The 21,395-nt window shown below is 40.6% G+C and overlaps 1 protein-coding gene across 2 annotated transcripts in view; it reads right to left on the reverse strand.

Moving 5' to 3' along the window:
• Positions 1 to 20,656, reverse strand: part of LOC119655737 (cyclic nucleotide-gated cation channel beta-3) — a 57,964-nt gene extending 37,308 nt beyond the window's left edge. For both annotated transcript variants that reach the window (XM_038061789.1, XM_038061788.1), the window contains exons 1-2: positions 20,408 to 20,656; positions 9,716 to 9,769 (exon numbers count right to left, since the gene is read on the reverse strand). In XM_038061789.1, coding sequence (XP_037917717.1) covers positions 9,716 to 9,745 — 30 coding nt within the window. In that variant the 5' untranslated portion in view covers positions 9,746 to 9,769; positions 20,408 to 20,656. The remainder of the gene's footprint in view (positions 1 to 9,715; positions 9,770 to 20,407) is intronic.
• Positions 20,657 to 21,395: the final 739 nt, after the last annotated feature.

The following is a 21,395-nucleotide window of genomic DNA, read 5'->3' on the forward strand; positions in this document are numbered from 1 at the left end:
GGTACTACCCGCTGATTAGCACTTGATCAGCTTTTCCATCCGCAGCAACCAAACCTTCAGCGGTTGTACCCCGGTGCATGTTAATTCGTTTGTTGCAGACCGCATGCGCTTCACCACTGTCGCACATTTTCGGATGAGCCTTTCTTCTTCAGCTCTAGCAACGACAATGGGCTAGGTTTCTACTCGGCTTGTATCCGAATCCACCTGTTTTTTTTTGGAACAGAAACATTGCAGGGTACTGGAGTTGTTGTCCCCGGGCAGGCTGACTCATCACGTTGGAAAGTTTCCTCTTTATTCGGGCGTCCCACTGTCTCGTCGAATGTTTCAGCTCTCGATCTCTTTCGCTTGACGCTGCATTTTCTTGTTGCGCCCAAAGGCAATCAACTTTTCCTCCTTCACTATTATTTCCTCGATTTTTTGAGGTTTTTTAATTTTTATTCTCCTTAGGTCGCAATAGTCAGGCCCTACCCACTTCCCTGAGGCCTTACTTACGCTTAGGTGATTTCTGAAATTACGGACATCATCGTTCGGTTTGGTATACTAATAACGGATCAATGCAGTTTACCCGACCAGAGTTGCAAGGGGGTGGCTCCGAATACAAGCCACAACTACCACCTTAACAGAAATAGATGTACACCACCCCATCGACGTCGGCAGAGAGCTGCCTTCAAGGCTTCGAGGATTTCCAGTGTCATTCGCGGTTCGTTCTTCATCGAAAGGCTTTCTCACGGCTATTACCTAGGACGCACGTCTACTGTCAGAACTACTTACTCGCACTTCTAGGGGTCGTCATTCCCGTATAGTGAGCGACCCTTTAAAGATCGCAGACGATCTCTGTATCTTATAGTCAAGAACGAAAGAACCTCCTTTGAACATCGTTGTTGCATAGCCACAGTTGAAGAAGTTCTTGCCGAAAGGGCTTTACTCCCAAAAAATAGAAGAGGTAAAAATGGTGGCAAAAGGTGTTCACGAATATCAAAAGTCCCTAGCGCCTACGAAGCATGCACTTGCAAGAGAAAACATAGAGCCCTGCGGGGAAATATAAAAAAGCGTTCCCAAGAAAAACAGAAAGAAAATGCGATTAGAGGTTATCACCGTCTACAATATTCCCATGCAACTAAGGTGAAGATGTCGGCCGCATATGAAGATCTCAAAAAGTAGGCTTTATATTGAAATTTAGGAAGGTATCGTCGTGATAAGTCCTTAGATTAAATAGCCAAGTCCAATAACTATTATACTTTTCTAGGCAGTGAACCACGTCGGAATAATGAACCTGGCGCCTGGGCCAGACAACGAATTTTTCACAGAGTTTTATGGGGGTATAGAGAATAGTCCTTTCAAAATGCCATGGATCATAGGAAGAAAAATTCATATCACTAATAGTTTATGTTCCCACCAGCGAGACAATTGAGGAATCACTAAGGGTTCTAGCGCTAATCTTCAAAGCATACAGCCCAAACATCTTTGACGAACAATAAATATTAAAGCGTATATTTCCTTTCTAAATCATACGTTAAAATGGACGTTAAGAATGCAACCCTTTCCTAAGAAAACGCCTAGAGTCCTATAGCAAAGTTCGCATACGGGAGTGCTACTTTAGCAAAAGAGTCATTTGGTATGTTAGGGAGCACTATACTAATGGAAACTACTAGGCCATCTCAATGCAAATCATAGACAGATCAGGGGATTAAAATAATAATAGCTGTCTAGAAGGCGAATGTTCTCCAATAGGCCCAATGACTAAGCTTTTGTGCAGCAATCACTCAAAAGAAAACTTGGCAACATGGAACTACAGCCAGGAAAATATCTAAGCGACGCACACTACATCGAATGTATGGCAAATGTGGTCAAAAATTTGAACGATCGAGTTTGTGTTGTCTGTTTGCATTGGTTTTGTCATCTGGAGTTAATTTTAAGAATCAATGTTTCATCATCATCATCAACGGCCCAACAACCGGTATCCGGTTTAGGCCTGCCTTAACAAGGAACTCCAGACGTCCCGGCTTTGCGCCGAGGTCCATCAATTCGATATCCCTAAAAGCTCTATGGCGTCCTGGCCTACGCCATCATTCCATCTCAGGCAGGGTCATCATCGTTTTCTTTTTCTTTTTTTCATGACGCAAATAAATTTAACATATTTTCAATTAGCCCAGGTGAACAGGCTTGTAGTTTTTCCCTCACAGAAAATGCAGCTCATTTGAATGCTTTCGGAGGATGATGTTCATAAATTGTTATAGTTGAAGACAAATTTATGTCAGATTCAAAATGTAATATAAAATATAAGCAAATATATATACAAGACTCCCAGCATCATCATCATCATCATCATCATCAATGGCGCAACAACCGGTATCCGGTCTAGGCCTGCCTGAATAAGGAACTCCAGACATCCCGGTTTTGCGCCGAGGTCCACCAATTCGATATCCCTAAAAGCTGTCTGGCATCCTGACCCACGCCATCGCTCCATCTTAGGCAGGGTCTGCCTCGTCTTCTTTTTCTACCATAGATATTGCCCTTATAGACTTTCCGGGTGGGATCATCCTCATCCATACGGATTAAGTGACCCGCCCACGGATGGTCATGGTATCGCTCATAGATTTCGTCATTGTGTAGGCTACGGAATCGTCCATCCTCATGTAGGGGGCCAAAAATTCTTCAGAGGATTCTTCTCTCGAACGCGGCCAAGAGTTCGCAATTTTCTTGCTAAGAACCCAAGTTTCCGAGGAATATATGAGGACTCAAGATCATAGTCTTGTACAGTAAGAGCTTTGACCCTATGGTGAGACGTTTCGAGCGGAACAATCTTTGTAAGACTCCCAGCATCCTCAACAAAAAAAAAATATTTACTTCGGCCTGGTTTAGGTGTGGACTGATGACGGATTTCACTTGAATATAATTCGTACCCATTACGTGTTTGCGATTACATTTACTTTCATCAAGATATATATCAAGACACATCAGTTCAGTCGCAGCAGCAGTCACGTGCAGACGTGGCTCTTCGAGACTAAGAGGAAAAATAACATCAACTGAGTCCTTAGTAACTAAAAAAACTAAAAGCCGACTTCGGTCGGCAGTAAGTCGCAATCACCAGTGGACCACGTACCCAACGGAACTCAACGCTATCGGCCGACGTTAGTCGGAAGGGTAATTTTTTTTATATATTATTTTTTATTTTTCCCAAGGATGTCGAACTGGGTGACAGTGAAGCGGAAGATGCGCACAACCGCGCCGCTTGAAGATGACGCCACGGAGGACATAGACACCGTGGAAAGGGAAGAACAACCGGCAACGAAAGCTACGGACCGGATCGGAGATCCAATTCTTGATGGCGCACATCCAACGCCAGAGCCTTACGAGTCTGCAGCTGCGAAAGCAGATGGAGCAAATGGAGGACGCACGGACTACTCCATCTACCCCTCATCCTGATCACAACGCACCGTGGACTTCTAAGTCTACGTCGGCGAACACCGCCGCCTAGAGTACCGCTGACAGCAACACCTCTGCGACGAATCCTGCATCCGAATCAATCAACAAAAAGGTGAGAATTCCGCCCATCATCCTATGTGAGGATGAAGCAGAACTTCCCACCATTATCTTGGAGCACTTCGATTCCCTCCCAGATAAATATACCCGCAAGAAAAGTGGCGCCAAGACCAAAGTGCTCGTGATCTCACTAAGTGATTTCAATGAGACCAGGGATTGTCTGGCAAGAAAGGAGAATTGCTTCTTCTCTTACACCCCCAAGAGTATAAAACCGGTCAATATGGTTATCCTGGGCTTGCACATGTTCCATCCGAGAACCGACGTGATGACTGGCATCGCGCAGGCCGGCTTATCAGAGGCCACAGACGTCAGAAAATACGCGACGACGCTCTCTACGAGAAAATTGATGGCTCGACCTCTCGTCACGTTAGAACCAGGATTCAACACGGCAAAGCTCGCCCGTGTCAAGACACTCCTGAACACGCTCGTCAAATTCGAGCCTGTTCGCAAGAAGGAGGTAATGCAGTGTAAGAACTGCCATCGAATCGGCCACGCTGCGGTTAATTGTAGCATGCCCTATAGGTGTGTGAAGTGCGTCACTCCACACGCGCCAGGCAAATGCCGTAAGACACAGGAGGAAAAACCCGCCTGTATTAACTGTGGTTCGTCAGAACATCCGGCAAACTACAGCAAATGTTCCGCCTTCTTAGTTTTTAAGAAGGGCGCAAGAAACAACCAATCATCAAAAGTAAGCCCTGGTGTCTCCTATACCCAGGCTACCCACGGTATCCCGCTAAGAAAAAGCCAGCAGACTCCTGCTCACACACCACTCTCAAACGTACATGAGGTAATTAACAGCAAGGCGCAGGAGCACTTTAAGTGCAGCCTGCCGGAACTCAGTCGCCAACTTAAAACTTGTGGCGTCAATCTGCACTAACAGTCTACTGACGACTCCTGATCGGGAATTAATTACTTGGCTTTACCCTGCTAAGTCCACCAATTAGATTTTAAGGACTTTTAACCATAAGAGGTTTTAGTGATCTTTCCTCTTTTTTCTTTTTCCTTTAGGTTATACATGTATTTTTAATTAGTCTAGTTTATCATCTTTTTTCATTAATTTAGGACTTAGATAAGTTTTAGCACGTTAAGTCTTCTTTCCTGTCTGTCTTCTTTTAATCACCTTCTGTGTTTTTCCCTCTGTTAGTTTAAGTTTTTGTTTTACTCTGTCGTTACTTTCGGTCACGCTGCTACCAGGGCAGAGCTGAGGCAGCGTCTGATGAGTTGCCTCTGCCCTGGACGAAACCGTCAGTCAACTTTATTTGCTTTTTTGAAAACTCCCCAACAAAAATATATATATATATATATATAAATAAATAATGTAAAAAGTTGTTGTTTTTCTCAAAATAGAGTACGAAATACATGTTTTTCTACAGAGATATCTATCCTTTTCCAATCACCGAGTTCAACCACTTTTTGTAACCTAATTTCGCTTGGCTGGAGTTCAAAAATTTTCTACATAATCATCTTTTCCTCAACTCTCACCAGGTTTGCATTTCCTTTTTGGAAGATGAATTTTACTGGTCAGCAGTAATTGGTAGACGATGGACACGGATTGATTGATTGATTGTTGCTCTCATATCCACGAAATTTACTGGCGCCATAGTAATAGGAAACAAATATTCATCGGTGGTTGAGGGATCATTGTGATTGTATACTGGCTATTTTGGATACTGTCATTAAATCCCCATTTGCATGTTGGTTTTGACTTTTCCGTTTTCCGCTTCATCTAAACTTGCAATTTCCCATATACTCTAGGCTTTCAGTTGAAAAAGTTTTAAAAGAACCTGCGCAAGTGGAAATTTTATTTGCAACATTTTGATGTTATACCAAAACATTTTTCTTAAAATTTAACGATTATGAGCCGGGAAAGCAGTCTTTATGCAGACTTTTAATGGCAAACCTTAAAAATATATACTTTCTTTCGAATAAATCTAATTCAATGTATAAAGCTGATGCCTTGTGAAGATGTAAAGATGATTACTGGTCACTAGATGAAGATTTTGCAGCCATATCTGCAGTAAAATTTCTTCAGTCGTGTTTTCAGCTAGCGAAACTGAATGAAGTCTGAAGTCTTTTAAAAAGTTCACCAGGCATTGGCAACTGCACATATCGTAGGAGTCGAAAATCTAGCGTAGAAAAAATTTATTACGATCTTTAAGGACCGAACATACTTATATTGCTGACTTTCATTTGCAATTCCTCCCTTGACTCAACTACATTCAATATCGAACATAGTTTTCCACAAACACAAATTCTGTTAACCTTGCTCCTTGCACCGGATGTCTTTCTGTTATGGTAGTTTCGCAACCAAATAATATAACCTCGAAAGTCGCATTCAGGCGCACACAAACTACACGGCAAATTGAAAAATATACATGAAACAACTTAAATATGCAAAAAGTACAAAAGGATATTTGTAGATTTTTATAAAAGCTTCTTCCAAGTTATGAGTTTGATAATGGTATTATTCTAACTTTACAAGCCAACAGGACAATTTAGTGCCAGAACTGTTTTATTTCAAAAATACTATTTGAAAGTACATACTCTGCCGGGTATATTCCATATTCAGAGACGGGCTTCTATTCAAAATATGAGGCGTTTCACAGGAAAGGTAAAAGGCAACAATTGTCTAAAGTCCCCTTATTAATAACAAAAAGTAAAAAACTCGTCAAACTATATTTCGATTTTCAATTTTTGTTGTAGTGTCCGGATAGCTGAGTGGTTTGAGAGCCGGTGGCAGTGTGATTTGTATCGTGATTTGACGTCGGATACCAGTCGACTCAGCTGTGAATGAGTACCTGGGTCAAATCAGAGTAATAATCTCTGGCGAGCGCAAAGCGCAACTATTCCGCTCGTAACGTCTCACCATAGGCACAGTAGATCTACTATAGGCAGTACCCTTACAAAAATGACCCTACTTGCAAATGTGCTTGCAGAAGCTTATCTGTACACATCAGAGACGCTAAACAAGGAAAAGGCATAATCTTCGTCAAATCGTATTGGTAAGAGAGAGATCGGTGAGCTTTTGCTATTCTGGTACTACGGCGCGCTCACCCATATAGCAAAAAGTTATTTCACGTATTCACTTATACATAAGCAAAAACTTGCCAATCTCACCAATACATTGGCAAGTCCGGGCGATATGTCAAACACAGCTGATCGGGTTTTCGGTACATCTCGCTCATGCTCAAGGGCAAAACAATTTGAAATCGTGTGTACTCGCACTGATTTCCCCCCTTGAGGGGCAAGGGGGAGTGAGGTAGCTGTCTAATATCTAACTGTGACCATAGGGTCAAAGCTCTTACTGTACAAGACAATGATCTTGCCAGTCCTCACGTATTCCTCGGAGACTTAGGTTCTTAGCAAGAAGAATTACGAACTCTTGGCCGCGTTCGAGAGAAGAGTCTTCCGAAGAATTTTTGGCGCCCTACATGAGGATGGACGATTCCGTAGCCTACATAACGACGATATCTATGAGCGATACCATGACCGTCAGGTTGTGGATAAAATCCGGCTCAATAGGTTACGGTGGGCGGGTCACTTAATCCGTATGGATGAGGATGATCCAGCCTAGTCTATAAGGACAATGTCTATGGTAGAAAAAGAAGACGAGGCAGACCCTGCCTGAGGTGGAGCGATGGCGTAGGTCAGGATGCCAGACAGCTTTTAGAGATATCGAATTGGTGGACCTCGGCGCAAAACAGGGATGTCTGGAGTTTCTTATTAAGGCAGGCCCAGACCGGATACCGGTTGTTGTGCCGTTGATGATGACGATGATGAGAGCAAAGCTGACCACATTGCCTCCTACAATATACTGTAGTGTACCGTTACGGTCTTGAATGAAGTGCTCTAACACACTTCAAGACCCTGATCTAATATGGATTGTTGTGCAAACGGTTATTAATTCTTGTCGACTGGACAATGCACTGTGCAGCGGGGGGAAATGCTTTAAGCTTCTATTAGAGAAAGCTGATAGATGAAACGTGGCTTACAAACTAATAATAAAAGGGTTACGAAGAAGCACAAGATCATCGCAAAATACAGCACAACGTTTGACTTCTTTAAAAGAATGGAACCAGATTGCCATTTTCAAAAACTTCCGTGAAGTTTTGATAGTACTAGGTTGTTCAATAAGTTTGGCGGTTCAATAAGAAAAACACAATTTTATGGTTTGAAATATACTTTATTATTCAGTATAGTCTCCGTGAACATCAATACACTTCTTCTAACGAGAATCCAGTTTATGAATTCCATCCCTGAGGTGAGAATCTGGAAGGACAGCAAAATACGCTTCCACAATTGTTATTACCTCATCTTTTGATGAAAAGTGCTTTCCACACATGAATTTTTTTAGGTCTGGTAACAGATGGAAGTCACTAGGGGCCAAATTTGGTGAATGCGGTGGATGCTCCAACAATTCGAACTTGAATTCATGGATTTTAGCCATTGTCAAAATGCTCTCATAACTCGTGGCATTGTCCTGATGAAAAAGAATTTTTATCTTCTGCAAACCGGACCTTTTTTCACGATTTTTTTTCCTTGAACTGATCTAAAATGTTGCAATAATATTCAGAATTTATTGTTTAACCAGTTTGCAAGTAATCCGCAAATAAAATTCCTCTCACATCTCAAAAAACTGATGCCACCACCTTTTTGGCCGATTTCTGTATATGAACTCGTTTCGGAGGCGAAGAACCAGGATAGACAGGTGATACATCCAAGTCTCATCCACAGTGACAAATCGATGCACAAAATTCGCTTTGTCATTTCGAAAACGCTCTAAATGTTGCTGAGAAAGTCACATTCGAATGTGTTTTTGCTCGATTGTTAGCGAATGCGAAACCTATTCTGCGCACAACTTTCCCAAACCCAATACTTCAATCAAAGTATTGCTTACACTGTCCAATGGGATGCCTAAATCTCTTTCAGTCACTTTACGATTTTCTAATGAGATATCTTATATTTCTTATATGATTTTTGATGTGTTGTGATGTTTTTGGATCGTCTTCCAGGCTTGTAAGACCACTTTTAAAATCAGGAACCCATTTTTCTTCTGTACTGATTGAAGGCGAAGAGTCCTTATACACTTTCAACATTCGTTCCTAAATTTCCTTTGCTTTTAAACCTTCCAAAAATAAAAATTCAAGCACTACACGATATTTGATTTTTTCCCATTATAAAAACATACTGTAATACGTCGATAAATGGCTCGTAAACAAAGAGCAAATTGACAGATTGAAATGAAACTTTACATACTTTCATATGAAGAGTGTACCAACATAACACAACAATTTTGGCTAGTAGCAACGTCCTTTCTTATCGAGCCGCAAAACTTATTGAACAACCTGATAATTTTATGATATAGAACAGGAAGAGACTTATTTATGCGTCTGTGGACGCATTGATCGTGGAAACGTCATTTAAACAAGCGACGAGTCAATGACGCACGCTTTACAATCAAATCCCGATCCTGGCTGCAGCACGCGCGCACCCACCATCTTGGAAAGTTCTAGCTAAAGCTTCAAACTGCAAGCGGAAATCATTTGCCGCACACATTGTGCGTTTCAAATTTCATAAGAAGGAGCAGTTAACATCGTTCGAACGTATTATACATAGCAAAGGCACTTAAAAAGCATTTATTTGAGGCAATGGCAATCACTACATACATATATTACAAACCTATTATTTTTCTGGAATTCATTCTTTCGAATTCTGATCAAATATAGAATTCTCATACACTTTTCGAAATTACACAGTTATGTGGTATGTACTTTACACAAGATTGGGTCAAAGCACTTACATGAAAACATTCAAGTAACATTAATTTATATTCAAATCATTCTCCCGGAAAACAAGAAATTATGCGACGATTCAACGAAGGTTCATCCAGTTTAATGTGAACTTCTATAAAAGATGATAGACCTAACGTTTCAGGCATCCAGTGGATAATAGATCTGAATTTCAACATCTTGTTACGCCATGAAGTGAGGCATTTCTTCCTTATCATTAGCTCATAATCTTATTCTAAGCGAATATTGCGTATGCAAATCGTTGATTGCATACTAATGAGTGCAAATGAATTGACCTAAACTTACGACGGTGATTACGAGATGGATGTCGGCAAGGCATTTTCAGTTAAATATGCAAATTTGAAATCATAATGTTTACCTACCTTACTGAGGAGCCCGAAATGATCCATCATTGCTAGTTTTTGTAACGTGGTCACCTTAAAAAGACAGAAAATTCAGTTAATTAAAAGAAATAGGCAACGGACTGCTGGTATGGTAGTTCCTTGACTTTTGCTGAATAAAACAATGCAGTTACAAAACCTTATTTATCAGAAATTATTTGGAGAAACTATGGATGCCACCATATTTCAGCGTGAATGGCAAGCTAGATTTATTACAAAAAATTAACAAAAAGTGTTTCGAGTCCTGTGGAGCACTATACGAGTGCAACAAGTCCCTGGTTTGATACGTGGATACAAATTAAATGGACAAGCAATTCTCCTAAACTAGTACCATATTTGGCTCTATTGAGTTGACTTTTAAGAATACGCTCAAAGTATTTCCTGCTTTTCATAAAATGTTACTAAATGAGATAAAAAAATTTGCGTTATCAACAGCTCCTCCGATAGGGACTGATCTCACAGTTGGGAAGTTTGGCTATCGAAAATATTGATTGGTTTCTGGAATGTGCACAGCACACCACCACCCACCTCAAAGGCAAATCCCATAAAACGGGAACTAGGATAATCCAGTCAAATCTGAGAGGTAGCCATTTGACCGTGAGTATAGGTAGGCCCCAGGGTGGTGCCATCTCTCTGATGCTCTAGTCCACAGTAATTGACGCTACTGAACAAGAGCAAGGTGAGAATGGTTGCGTATCCTGATGACTTGGTGATATTAGTGTCAAGGAAAGCCCATTGGGAAAAGCGTGCCTGGGGGCCTCAAAATGCAGACTCAACATAAATCCAGCTAAAACGGAGCTGATACTATTTACCGCCAAGACAACGGTATCGGAATTTCACCCCCCGGGACTAAATAAATCAAGACTGGTTCTCCAATGTAAAGTATATGTGTATAATTCTGGATCCTAAGATAAATTAGAAATTGAATATAGAACTGAACTTTTGCAAAGAAACAGCATCTCCGGCCGAGGATGGCTCTTTGGATGTACATAGCCATAGTTCGTCCCATCCTAACGTACGGTTCTATTGTGTGGTGGCGCTGAGTAAAAAGTACAACTGCGTGTGCAAGTGGTACCAGGGCTTTGCACTCCTACCTGGTAGATGCCCTCAATGTACTCCTATACCTCCTACTCTTGGACCTCCACATTAAATACGCTGTAGCGTGCAGTGCCGGTAGATTATGTGAGTCCGAATGTTGGACAGTAGTAACATCCTAGGCGAAGTACCTTCTAAACTTTGGACATTCAGCATGGACTACGCCACACGCAAGTTGAACTTCATGAGGAACATTTTTCTTCACTAACGGGTCATAGATGGTCTATGGAGTCAGGCGACACTGGAAGCCTGTTAATGGCTGGGACATGATCTTGCGGCTCAGATCATGTTCCAGCCATCATAGTCATCCTGAGCGACAGCCAAGCGGCCATTAAGGCTTGGTACTCAATGGCGGCAGCGGCAGTGCAGAAACACGCTGAACAGTCTGGGTGGCAAGCTCAAAGTCACCTCTCATTAAGTTCCCGGTCATTGGAACAGAGAGGGGAATGAGCGGACTGATGGATGGCTCTACTCTTGGCACAGTGCGATGCACCAACGGAGATTTTTGATACAGTAGAGAACGATGCTTTCTACTAGCAATTACGCGAACGTCAGGAGAGTTTTGTTAAAGGAGATATTCGGACCGTGATGGGCGAGGTTTGATAAAAACTTGCTCCGATATGTAATCCGCAAACGCCTCTTGACGACCGTTACAATAATGATGGTAGATTTGTGGATTGTTGAAATTTCCACTGCCTCGTCATTTGTGACACATTGTTCTAGTACAGTGTTTGTAATAAAGTTAGGTTAGTTAGATCCCAACTGATAGACACCACATGAGTAATCAGATTGACCACTTTACGATCAGTTGTAGATTTGGGAGTTGTCTTCTGGATGTGCATAACAGGCAAGGCGCTGATATTGACCACGAAACCACCATCCAATGGTCGCTTACATTCGCTTCTGTGTTGCATCCGCTACTTGCAGCAGGGTTGAACAGCCGCAACCCAAGTTCAATGTCAACCACTTATATGATCCAGAGAGTGTAAGAAAGGAATGATCGTTAAGATTCCAAAGAAGGGCACCTGTTTTGAGTGTGATTTTTGATTGATTGATTGGAGAAGTGGGTATCTGCGGGCTCCCTGTACCAGCGTAAACAGGGAGTGTATCTGGGGGGCCGACGAAAACTAATAGCTATTATCAGAGCGACGTATGATGACGCAAAATGGGATGTGTTACACCAAGGTAAAATATCAGACGAAAGTGAGATCCAAAGCGGAGTCCGCCAGAGTTGCATTGTGTCGCTAATATTATTTCTTCTTGTTCTCGGTGATCTTTCCTCAAACACTTCGACTACGACTAATGGCATGTGTTTGCAATCCCACTCTGTCGTGGTCCGAAGTCAAATGGCTCTGGATTTTGAAAGAAATGCGAGTAGGGTTGAAATAGAGATAAACGCCAACACAACCAAGTATTAATGCAGAGCATCGAAGGCGTCGATCATTTGTATATCTGGGAAGTTTCTGTAGATGACGGTCTGTCGGTCGATTTCGCTGGATGAATTAACACCCCTTGATCTACTTTTGTTGTCTTGTCTAAAATCTATTTTTGTGTTGTTAAATGGAAGTAGCGCATGGAAAGTGAACACCCTTGCCACTCAGAAGCTTCACGGCTTTGGGAATAGTTGTCTGCGCCGTATCGTCGGGGGCAAGCCATTATTAACTTTATTTGAATATACATATATGGGGATTTTAAGGTTTAGATATTATATGTGAATGAGGTCTGGAAATAAGTGACCATTGTTTAACCCCCGCAATACTCCCTTTGCCACTGATGTTGAAACGAAGACTCGCTTCGATAATGCCAACCAAAACGTTTCATTTAATATCTCACATGGCTATACTCTGTGAAAAAAAATTAGAACCTCCTTTCACATGTATGAGCAGCTTTCCCGCCATAAGTTTTGCGTACAACGATGTCATACAACGATGGCATACAAACAGACAGAGACTCACAATTGACCTATCCCAATCTCGTTCTCGATATAGTGACGGTCCGCATCCTTCTACATAAAGAAGAGCGCAAAAAGTATGTATAAACAAGCTTTGCAAGACTTCATCATACTTGCGGTAACTCAAGAGGAACTGGCGGAGATTTGCCGGAGGATCGATGATAATAAAGCTCCCGTTCTCCATAAAGACCCTTTGTTCGCTTTTAAGACCAAATCTGTCGAAATTATCACCGTATTTGAGGCATGATACAGTCAGTAACATAAATTTACGTAGATTTTAAAGGGGACTCCCCACACATGCAAAGGGGGATGTACAATTTTTTTCGCTGAATATAGTCATCATGGTACACTTAAAGTGAGACAGGACTCATTTTCGGAAACTACCCAACCGAAAAATCTGAAAAAAATCAGGGTGGTGCGCTTTAATGAAATCTAGACCTTAAAATATGTCTCATTCAGTCATTCATCTGCTCAAATAAACTTATTAATAGTATATTACTTTTAAAAATTGACTGAAATGCTAATTCTAGGAGTAGAATGAGATAGAAGGCAGTATCGAGCATACGTATACCAAGTTTCATGGAAATCCGGCTATTAGTGTCAAAGTTTTAGCAGCTAAAACTTATCAATTTCATGTGAATTTACTGCATCTTCAGCCACACAAATAAGATACTGACATCAAAATTAACGAGAAGAATTGACATTCGAGTAGAATACTAAAATTTCATTCATGAAGAATCTATAATACTTCCCCCCAGCCCATTTTTAAGATTTTGTGTGAAACAAAACCTTATTAGAATCGAGTCGATGTCTGTCTGTCCGTCTGAGGAGGTGGGAATTTTGAAAAGACACTAGTCTGGACACACCAGCATGTGGGATTTTTACCCACTAAAACCACCCCCGACTTCCTCCCTGCCCCGCGGAACCACCATAAGGTTTCTTCTATACTCGGCGCACGTGACCGCGTTTTTCTCCTCTCCTCTGCTTTTCGCAGTTTATTTTGGATAGATGCGATCATGAATTGATCGCCATACATGCGAATGGAGGGTGCAAATTTTTTTTCATAAAATGTGTCCATGTGGGGTATCAAATTAAAGGGCGCAATTAGTACTTTTCGAAACTGGTTCCATATTTGATATTGGGTGAAACATAGGGGAGTGAGGGTTCAAAATATGACCCCCAAAAATTGTAACAGGTCTCGTTCTCAGAACCTTTCCAACCGAAAAATCTGAAAAAAGTCACAGTCGTGCATCTCTACGAAATCTAGGCCTCAAAATACATCCAGTTCCGATATCTGCACAAATAAAGTTAATAATAGTACATTTTCACATTTTAAAAATTTACTCCGCAACCCTCCTTATATTCATCCCAGAATTATAGAATTTGGCATGGATGTAATGCAGAACATAATGCACAAGTTGGCCAAGTTTGAAGAAAATCAAACTATTACTAACAAAGTTATAGGGTGTGAAATTTTGCCATTTTTTGTCAATTTCGTGCACTCTTCAACTTGTATGACGTCATCATCACATATCAATTCATCAACACCACATCGAAATGAGTTCTTATGAATGGGGTCGCAAAGAATTATTTTGTTTTAGTTTTTTAGTCAGTTGTATATGAATATCAATTACTCCAAACACAGATGTGTGTATGTAAGTATATAGTATATGCGTGCTAATGAGTTTGCGGGCAGTATCTAATTCAGATAGAGATATTTGTACATTAAACCAGCGGTATTTAACATTTTTACTATATATGTACATATGAATGCTTTTGTGCACAAAGTAAATCGGAAATATGGGTACGATCAATTTATATACGTGCATATATATGTACAGTATTCGGAACGAAACGTCTCACCATAGGGTCAAAGCTCTTACTGTACAAGACTATGATCTTGCCAGTCCTCATGTATTCCTCGGAAACTTGGGTTCTTAGCAAGAAAAATTGCGAACTCTTGGCCGCGTTCGAGAGAAGAATCCTCCGAAGAATTTTTGGCCCCCTACATGAGGATGGACGATTCCGTAGCCCACATAACGACGAAATCTATGAGCGATACTACGAACGTCAAGTTGTGGATAAAATCCGGCTCAATAGGTTACGGTGGGCGGGTCACTTAATCCGTATGGATGAAGATGATCCCACCCGGAAAGTCTATAAGGGCAATATCTATGGTAGGAAAAGAAGACGAGGCAGACCCTGCCTAAGATGGAGCGATGGCGTGGGCCAGGACGCCAGACAGCTTTTAGGGATATCGAATTGGTGGACCTCATCGCAAAACAGGGATGTCTGGAGTTCCTTATTAAGGCAGGCCTAGACCGGATACCGGTTGTTGCGCCGTTGATGATGATGATGATGATGATAATATCTATGGCTGTAATATGTTCGTACGTCTTGTAGTTTGGAAAAATATGAAGGAATATGTTGGATTTGTAGCTATATACGGGTAGAAAAATGTGCGTTGAAGTTTCTTCATAAGATACCCGAAGCGCGAGCTTTCGGTATTCCGACTTGTTGTATCTGTTGTAGGTTAATTTCTTCACATTTCTTATTGTAATAATATTGAAATCCTAGTGTGAAACGTATGAGGTTGACGATTATCAATACAATGCTTTCCAGCTCAAATTATTTGTGTAAATGTATCTTTAAAAGATAGAAGACAATTGAGTTTTTAACTGGGTACACATCGCGCCTCACGTGGGGAAAACCAAAACCTTTTATACCTGAAGCATGCAGCTCCCGGTTTCCCGACTTGTTTCTTATAGTTAAATAGGTACATTTCAATACTTTTCAACATAAGCTGAAACGAAATCAATGCTTGGCAATATTACGGTGGCTGAATGACGAAATCACTGGAAAATTTTCGTAAGATCGCAGAAACTATGTAACGATTTTACAGTCCACCATAACATTATAAGTGTAAAATAGCCGGCTAAGTTGGACATAAGGTGGAACAGTTCATTCCGGAATCTGGTAGTTCGAAAGCAACGCGACGTCACTTGCAATTCACAGGGAAGTCCGTTCAAAAGTGTCACAACAATGGAGGAAGTTTTCGCAACATGTATGAACAAACAGGTTGGCTCTTGGAACATGCGCAAAATATTATGCGTAGCGGACTTTCATAGTCCTCGTCTCGTCGTCTTTTAAAATAACTGAAAAAACAGCCTGTGTTTGTGAAAGAGAGTTTAGACTTTTGGTATTCAACCCCGTGATCTTGAAAAGGTAAACATTATACAACCTGTTCGGATTTGATAGAAAGCACTATGTTTATAGCTGGATCAATAAGAACTTTAAAATTCGCGGTATACATGCAACCGTCAAAATGGATGGAATCAGTTATCTTGGGTCTTGAGGAGTAGGATGAGTAGATTGGTATTTATTGCCTGGTGCGTGAAAAGGAAGTATCTTTTAACATGTTGTGCTTTAGTTTGCTACAAAACGCCACCTTCGGCATAGAACAGCCGCTTGTGTCCGATGTGATTCAATATCTTTCAACCAGTGTTTTAAGCTATAATTGCATTCACGACATGAAAACTGAAAAAAAGTTTAAATTCGGTCAATTTTCATTGGAATCCGTACGTCATTGTTCTTCATCATCATTATTGGCGTAACAACCGGTATCCTTTCTAGGCCTGTCTTAATATGAAATTCCAGAAGCTCACCTTGTTCTTGCTGTACCAATACTTTTATTGTTTTCATTTTCTTTGCTTTCTTTATGTGATTTGCATTACGTGGGAATAAATGTTTTGGTCTTTTGACCGAGTGGTCACATACGGGTTTAGGTATGCGTTCTTCAACTTCCTCTTCCTAGAACATTTTTTGCAATGTACCAACAGTATTGGTAGTCACATTATACGACCTTTATGGGCGTGACAAAAAATACAAACAAGTCGGGAAACCGGAAGCTGGATGCTTTAGGTACGAAAGGTTTTGTGTATTTCTTAGTACGTAGCACGTAATATATGCATATGCCCACTTTCGGGTGATATTGACATTGATAGTCTTCAATTTTCAAAGAAGCAACAACTTCGATGTATTATAAATTTATTAGTAATAGTGCGATTTCCATCAAACTTGGTATGATCATGCTCTACGTTATAGCCTATATCACTGCAGAATTTCGTGCCGCTAGGATGAATTTAAGGGGGGTTTCCAGCCAATTACAAAAAATTATAGTAATATACTATTATTAACTTTCTTTGAACAGATATCGGTATGAAAGGTATTTCGGAGCCAAGGCACCATATAGTGGCAGCCTCCTGATTTTTTTCAGATTTTTCGGTTTGGTAGTTTCTGAGAATGGCCCCCTTAAAGAAATGATCACTTTCAACCCTCCGCACTCCCCACGTTTCCAAGAAATGTCAAAACTAAAACCGGCTTCGAAAAGTACTAATCGAGACCTCTAATTGGATGACTATATTTGATGAAAAAAAATGTTACACCCCCCTTTTGCATGTATGGGGACCCCCCCCCCCTTAAATTCAACGTAAAAGGATGTAAGTCACTGTATGTGTGGGCATTCACAGTTCCCACCTTTCTACCAAATTTGGTGTCAATCGCTGTAACCGTCTCCGAGAAAAATGCGTGTGACGGACAGACAGACAGACATACGGACAGACAGACAGACGGTAAACCGATTTTAATAAGGTTTTGTGTTTACACAAAACCTTAAAAAGCAGAGGTGAAACTCTTTTCTTTTTGCTTGAACCTTGATTCCTCGTATTGAGGAGTGAATTTAGCGACAACACGATGAAATTAACTATCGCCTGACACAATTCCTCTTCAGGAATATTGGTTGAAAGATGTAACTGCACCGATTCAAATTGGACGATAATCTTTGGTGCCTTTAAAGTGGTTGGACGCCCGCGCACCCAGAGCTGTCATGTTCTACTATCCGCGACGAAAGTTAGTCTAAGTCCGGAGAACATGGTCGGAAAAATACTAAAGTCGGAGGAAGACTGGTCCGTATTAAGACGAATTTATCCAGAACTTGGCAGAGCGGAGTATGCAAGGAGGGCGCGAAGTGCGCAAGGCCTGGTCGTTTAAAGTATAGTCCTCCTCTCGAAATAATGATTAGCATTCTTTCCGCGAGGAAGGAAGAAGGGAAAAATGGGGGTGTTTTATCGGGTGAGAATCCCACAATTTCTGAAATCTGACGATATTTCCAAGATTGTCACATCCGGCCATGAAAAAAAACAGATGAACTGGCAATGATAGTCTTACTTTCATAATTTGACTCTATCCAATCTTAACTCCCTTCCTTTCGGATCAATATGATTTCAATGTCTCTGACCTAAAATAAACCTTTTATACTCTGAACACTTTGTTTGACTGGCTATGCTAATCTCTCTTTTCTTTACCAGCGCAGTATCTTTTCCAACTGACCCAAGCTGAAGCCCAGCGTCCAAATTCAATTCGGTTTGTCAGTTACGCCGCTATGCACATGCCCTCTAGTTGAACTGAAAGTACCATCCACGTACCGGTAAGCCGAAGCTGCAACATCATTAGTTCAACTTTGGACGTGGAAGGCCTTGAGGTGAGAATTTGAGATATTTTCTTGCGTGAACATTTATCAAAAATATTCATTAGTGATAAAGATGCCCAGAAAATGATCGCTCACAGCCTAAACAAATTGGGAAACGGGAAGCTAGACCGTTCAGGTATGAAAGGTTTAGTATTTTGGGTTGCAGCAAATTTACACCGAAAAGACAACCACTGTAACTTCATTAATAATAATATGTTTTTTTGAGAATTGTGGAGTCCTAAGTCGGCATCAACTTAATGCCGGACCGGACCAACTGGAGAGCAATTTACTCCCTCGTTTTTGGTTTTAGGGCTTAGCAACCAAACTTTGAAAAATGTCAGCCGATGACGGCTTAACGGTTTCTTACCATTACCTTACCGTTCGGCATTAAGTTGATGCGGACTTAGGACCCCACAATTCTCAAAAAAAATATATTTTCAGCCAAGCTCTGGTCAATAAGGCGGAATCACGCTCAATATAATTCGTAGTCATGTTGTGTTCTGCGAATTATATAAAGGAGCACTTACCAACTGCCAGCTGCTTCGGTCACGCTGGTCCCAGGGCAGTGGTGAGGCAGCGTCTGACGATTTGCCTCTGCCCTGGTAAGAAACCGTAAAGTCGCCATCTCCTGACATTTTTTAATAACAATACGATTTTGATCAATGAGAATATCATGCTTCATACTATAGTCTATATTACTACAATTTTTTGTAACTCTAGAATAAACTTAATAGGGTTTCTAGTCAATTTTTCCAAAAACATATTTATATACTGCTATTAACTTAATTTGAGTAAATATCGGTATAGTATAGTATTTTAAAGCCTGAACACCGTATAGAGGTATGATTTTTCTCAGATTTTCCGGTTGGGTAATTTGGGAGAATAATAATAATAATTATTGGCGCAACAGCTTGGATAAGGGCCTTCAAGCGTGTTAGAGCCCTTCATTCAAAACCGTAACAGTATACTACAGGATTACAGTGCCCTATAGGAGGCAATGTTGTCAGCATTACGCTCGCCCGAGATTATTATAATATCCTGATTTGACTCAGGTACTCATTCACAGCTGAGTCGATGGTATCCGACGTCAAGTCACAATACAAATTGCCCTGCCACCAGTGAGTTTTGAACCGTGCCCTTCCGTACGACATTCTTGTGCTCTAACCACTGAGCTATCCGCATAGTTTCAGAGAATGGATCCGTTAACGAAATCATCACTTTCGACCCCCGCATTTCAACAAGTGTCAAAATGAAGACTGGCTTCGAAAATTACTCATGGAGACCTTTCATTTGATACCCAACGTGGTTATATTCGGGAGATAAAACTTTTGCATGTATAAGGAACCCTGTGACAGACATTGAACCGATATTAACAAAAACATGAAATCCTCAACCACAACCCAAACAAACAACGGTTGGCCGAATCATTTTTCATTCGATCACTGACCGCCTGAACAGTCGAAAGTGAAGATCAACTGCATGCCATACACGTTACGCGCGCCGATCAAATGGGGACTCTTCAGGCGTAACTGAACGTGGATTGCGGGCTTGATAGTGAGTGACTCAATGTCCATATATATTGCCTGAGGTATACGTACAAAGATGAAATGTAGTTTCATTCGTCACACTCTCCCCATTTTCCTTTTTGCTAGAAAAAAGAAATGCGAGTTCCCTCCCACTAAGGGCAATATGTAATTGGAATTGAAATGAATTATTATAATCTGTTCATTGCTTTTAAATAAATAAGAAAATGGTGGGAATTTATCTAAATGAGATTTGTAGCTTCAAAGACGCCATTTTACATTTATTTAGATAAACCAAACATTATTGCAGTCACTCTCAAAATGTGATGCTAGAGAAATTACTGGAAAAAGGACGATATGAAACTAGACACAATAAAGCGCCTGCATGTTACCTCCCTATCGTGAGCATCGGACAAAGAAGTAAATGTAATCAACTTTCTTTTGCATAAAAACTAGCTTCTGGGTGAGATAACCTATCAGAAGATTTCGTGAAAATTCAACGCACGAAAATAGCACCTATTGAATCCTCTTCTTGAGTTTCCAGCGACCACAATTTTAGAATAACGAAAACCGCTTACCTAGTTATGAATTAGTCCCAAATGAATTTTGCTTGAAAATTTGCAAAATTTCTGGATCCACTTTTATTTTTGCCTAAGTATTTGCAGAGCACCCTATTCAGGATATAGCACGATAGTATGTAGTCCTTCATCAACGATGCTTTCCAAATTGGTTAATTTACATATATTTTAACAATGGAAGGAAACCAATCTGAATTCACTTTATCATTTTTCACTGCACACTTCTTTGTATGTTTCGTCCATTGAGAAAATTTCTTGATGATGTTATCAATTATATAATATAAAGTACGCAGGACCAAAAATTGTGGAGACAAAGTCATTTTTGGAGAGAATCGTGTGAAGCAACAGGTGTCCTTATATGACATCTCTCAGTTTGTAAACATGTTTTACACGTGCTTTTGTTTGATAACATTAGTAAGATATGTGATAATCATAGTCATGCGCATGGAAGCTTGTAGGTATACACCTTTGAGTAAAATATATATACACATTTATGCCGGTCATGTGACTTTCTTTACCCCATAACAAATATCCATGGTCATCACTCAGGTATTAGCAATCTTTTCTAATAAGAAATGTTGAACTGACAAAAAAAGGTATTATGTAATCGTAAATTTTAAGAAAGCAACAAATATTTAACCGAGGCTGATCCAAATAACCGTTAGATACTACACACAACCCTTTAACCGCCCCCCCCCTTTCGGCAATTTTTATTTTTTCCGCAATCTCCCCCGTAAAAGGGGAATGTGAAAATATATAGCCATGTAGGGTATCAAATGTAAGATCTCGGTTAGTACTTTTCGAAACCGGTCTTAGTTTTGACATTTGTTAAAAAGGTGGAGATCGCGGTTCTCTGAAACTACCCAACCGAAAAATCTGAAAAAAATCATGAAGCTGCTTCCATATGGTGCCCAAGCCTCAAAATACTCTCCATATCGATATTCGTTCAAATTAAGTTGATAATAGTATATTACCATATTTTGGGGGA

This window comes from Hermetia illucens, chromosome 4, assembly GCF_905115235.1.
Source record: "Hermetia illucens chromosome 4, iHerIll2.2.curated.20191125, whole genome shotgun sequence".
Taxonomy (NCBI): Eukaryota; Metazoa; Arthropoda; class Insecta; order Diptera; family Stratiomyidae; genus Hermetia; species Hermetia illucens.